At 39.8% G+C, this 3925-nt stretch overlaps 1 protein-coding gene across 1 annotated transcript; it reads left to right on the top strand.

The window, feature by feature from the left end:
* The first annotated feature begins 1274 nt into the window (after positions 1–1274).
* LOC114579174 (7-deoxyloganetin glucosyltransferase-like) lies at positions 1275–3189 on the top strand. The gene is made up of 2 exons (XM_028693005.1): positions 1275–1934; positions 2025–3189. Exons 1-2 carry the CDS (start codon positions 1433–1435, stop codon positions 2960–2962), a joined length of 1440 nt encoding a protein of 479 aa, XP_028548838.1. The 5' UTR covers positions 1275–1432; the 3' UTR covers positions 2963–3189.
* The last annotated feature ends 736 nt before the right edge of the window (positions 3190–3925 follow it).

The raw sequence follows: 3925 nt of genomic DNA, 5'->3' as shown, positions 1-3925 counted from the left end.
ACAAACGGAAGACAGAGCAGAAAAGACTGAGGGAAGAAGACGATGAACAGTAACTCATGGCTTTCATTCATATCCGCTAAGTTGTATTACACTGTGTTATATAGAAAGGATGTACATGAGTGAATTACCATAGTAATTAACCCGGTTCGTTACTTACAGATATCTGACTTGGTAGGAGAACATGGAGACAACTTCTGAAAAACGCAGATGAAGTGGGCGCAGAAGCAGGGCGGCGACGTAGTGGGCTTAGCCTACTTATCATGATTTGATCTTAGTTTTGTTATTTTCAGTATTTAGTCGTATTAGCTAAGCATGTAATGCAAGCAAATGAAAATCAATGAAGCACGCAGCTCATTTTCCTCTTTTTGATTGTGAGCTTTGATTTGATTATCTTTGAATTTAACTTTTAATTGACTTAAATGTTAAAAAAAAAAATCAATGTAGCTTTATTGATTCTATTCATCATTTCTCATCCATTTATGTTTCATTCAGAACTACTTTTTTAATGCTTCTAAAAGAAACATTTTAGTACAAAAATAAAAATATTTATACTAAAAAATTATTTTAAGAAGCATTAAAAAAAACTATCTCAAATGAAGCCTTAAGCTCTTTTGAGAGTAATGAAATCTACTTGGAAAATAATAAGAGTCATTTTTGTAAAGATGAAGTCCAATTTTGTGTATATATATGTAAATTCTATATAATGTTAAGATGAAAAATTCAGGCTCTACCATCATAAAATATGTTAAAATGTATAAATTAAAATATCCCTATAAATTTATATATTTAGAAGTTGGACATACTAAACTTTACAAAACATCACATTCACACTAATATTTGCTTGAGTTTTAATTATTATATTACAATTTTAATTTGTAAGTTTATAAAAGAGTTGATATATTATATTGGTCTAAAGCTAACCGGCCTTTCATTAAATGATGAATGCAACAAAATCCATGTTCAATTTATGGCCACGCACTCGCTCCAAACAGGTTAAGCTCATCTCCGTCTTTCCTCTGAAATACCATCACATAGATGAAAGCCAGAAAAACAATTAAGTAGTCAAGATTTCAAGCCTGATATTCTCTTCCAATAAGGAACTGATCATCTTAATCTGTTGATTGAGAGTTTTAGCTACCAATCAAAAGATTCAGAATTCGAATCTTCGATATGTGATGCATATATAAATTTATATTAATTAACCAAAATGTCAAAATAAATAAATAAATAAATAAATAAATAAATACTCTTCCAATCCACTTCACCAAGCTCATCAGGCCAACAGCTAAGCGTTTTCTACCACTAGTGCAATTAGGAAGAGCAGAACAGCTAGACGCTGATCTAAAATTAAGCTCGTTCAGACGGATAAAAGAGGGAGTGGGAGAGAGAGAGAGAGGGGAAGAGCTGTGAGCGAGGAAGATAAGAAGAGTAGATGGGTTCCCTTGCAGCAAAGAAGCCCCATGCAGTGTGCATCCCTTACCCCTCCCAAGGGCACATAAGCCCCATGCTGATGCTAGCCAAGCTCCTCCATGGCCGCGGCTTCCACATCACCTTCGTCCTAACTGAATATAACTACAACCGCCTAGTTCGTTCACAAGGCCCAGAGGCCGTCAAGGGCCTTGCCGACTTCTGCTTCGAGACCATCCCCGACGGCCTCCCTGCTTCCGATGCTGACGCGACGCAGGACGTCCCTTCCCTCAGCGACTCCACAACGAAGAACTTCCTCGCCCCATTCCGCCGTCTCATCGCCAGGCTCAATGATTATTCCCCTCCGGTATCCTGTATCGTCTCCGACGGAGTGATGACCTTCACGCTAGACGCCGCTCGAGAGTTCGGCATCTCAGAAATCCTCTTCTGGACAGCCAGCGCCTGCGGCTTTCTCGCATACATCCACTATCAGCAACTTATCGATCGTGGTCTCATTCCTCTGAAAAGTAACAAAAAAGTTCTCAGTTTTACGCTTTTTTTTTTTGTTTGGTGATCTTATATTTCTCGTTTGTGATAAAAAAATGATTTTTGTATAGGTGAGGCCGATATGAGCAACGGCTTTCTTGACACCAGAGTGGATTGGATTGCCGGGCTCACCGATAGCATGTCTCTCAAAGACTTTCCCAGCTTCATCCGCACAACAGATGCCAAAGACATCATGCTCAACTTCTTTTTGCACGAAACTAGCCGAGTCAACATGGCCGACGCCATCGTTATTAACAACTTCGAAGAACTCGAAGCCCCCGCCCTCACGTCGCTGCAGAAAATCCTTCCTCCCATCTATACCGTCGGCCCGCTCTCCGTCCTCGCGCGCGGCGCTGTTCCTAACGAAAGCCCTCTCGCCGCCATCACTGCCAGCCTATGGAAGGAGGACAGAACGTGCCTCAATTGGCTCGACGGTAAGAAGCCTGCGTCAGTTGTATACGTCAACTTTGGAAGCATTACTGTGATGACAAAGGAGCAGTTGGTCGAGTTCGCGTGGGGGCTGGCGAACAGCCGCTACAACTTTCTCTGGGTTATCCGGCCCGACCTCGTGAAAGGAGAGTCCGCCGTGCTGCCGCCGGACTTCATGGAGGAGATTAAAGAGAGGGGATTTTTGACGAGCTGGTGCGCACAGGAGGAGCTGCTTACACACCCGGCTGTAGGCGTCTTCTTGACCCACTCCGGCTGGAACTCGACGTTAGAGAGCTTATGCGGCGGTGTGCCGATGATTTGTTGGCCGTTCTTTGGAGAGCAGCCGACGAACTGCAAGTACTCATGCACCGATTGGGGGGTTGGGATGGAGATTGAGAAAAATGTGAGGAGGAATGAAGTGGAGGAATTGATAAGGGAGATGATGGGAGGAGAAAATGGGAAGAAGATGAGGGAGAAGGCGGTGAAATGGAAGGAGAGCGCAGCCAAGGCCACTGGACCCAATGGCAGCTCAGCGGCCAACTTGGACAGGGTGGTGAATGAAGTTCTTCGAAGAAGTTAATTGAAAGAGATGTTTTTACACCTTATATTAATTAGAAGAAATTCGTATGGTTTGCATTAAGATGGCAAAATTTTTGTACACTTCGCAACTTGCAGGGATGACTATAATATATCCTCTTGGTGCTAGTTATTTCATAATTTTGAGAGGTTTATCTGTCAGTTTTAGCTATATATATATACATATGGCTAGCTGTTGTATGATACTCAATGAACGGGAAGTTTCTGAGATGCGGATTTAGGCTTGGTTTGAGACTGTTTTTCATTGTTTTCTAAAATAAATTTTTAATACAAAAAATTTCAATTCAAGAAAATTTTTAACAAAAACATTATTTTAGAAATTATTAAGAAAACTATCCCAAACAAACCCTTAAACAAGTGTCAATCGCGAGTGGTGAGGATGATTTATTACTTGCGAAGAATCATCCGGTTTATCTCTGTGAACAGTAAAAGCATAGTTTGTTGTGCTTTAACTGTTCACCACTGCGTTTTTATTAAAAGATAAATCCAACTAGTTCTCTACGTTCAATCTCCGCATGTAATAATCTCTCGGTAGTGGGAGTTCGATATTTTCATTGTATATTTAATTGCCACATTGCATTACTCCAATATTTGATTATGATATTTCCCCTTTTATTATTATTATTATTATTTTGAACAAATTTAATTATATTTTAAATCTTGAAAAGGCATATTTATGAATCTTTGCTAAATTTTATAATTCAAAACTAATCTAAATTTTTTATTGTGTGCGGTCATCAGACGGAGAGAACCGTCTAATTTTCTCTCTTTCTACAGAAAAACTGTAGTCATAGCGTAGCTACTACAGTAACTATATTTTGACTGTATCATAATCATAAAAAATCAGACTGTTCTCTCCGTCTGATGTCCGCACACAATAATCTCTCAATGTTTAGAGTTATCAATGAATGTCTTCATGTCACAGTCTTTAAATTTTCTCTTGAGC

The sequence above is a fragment of the Dendrobium catenatum genome, unplaced genomic scaffold (genome assembly GCF_001605985.2).
Source record: "Dendrobium catenatum unplaced genomic scaffold, ASM160598v2 fragScaff_scaffold_211, whole genome shotgun sequence".
NCBI classification, from domain to species: domain Eukaryota; kingdom Viridiplantae; phylum Streptophyta; class Magnoliopsida; order Asparagales; family Orchidaceae; genus Dendrobium; species Dendrobium catenatum.
The sequence above is the reverse complement of the archived record's forward strand: the minus strand, read 5'-3'. Positions and strand labels throughout refer to the sequence as shown.

Excerpts from the sequence above, each read along its gene's own strand:
- LOC114579174 (XM_028693005.1), top strand. The coding sequence starts at position 1,433 with ATGGGTTCCCTTGCAGCAAAGAAGCCCCATGCAGTGTGCATCCCTTAC. Across the intron at positions 1,935-2,024 it reads TGGTCTCATTCCTCTGAAAA|GTGAGGCCGATATGAGCAAC; the intron begins GTAACAAAAAAG and ends ATTTTTGTATAG.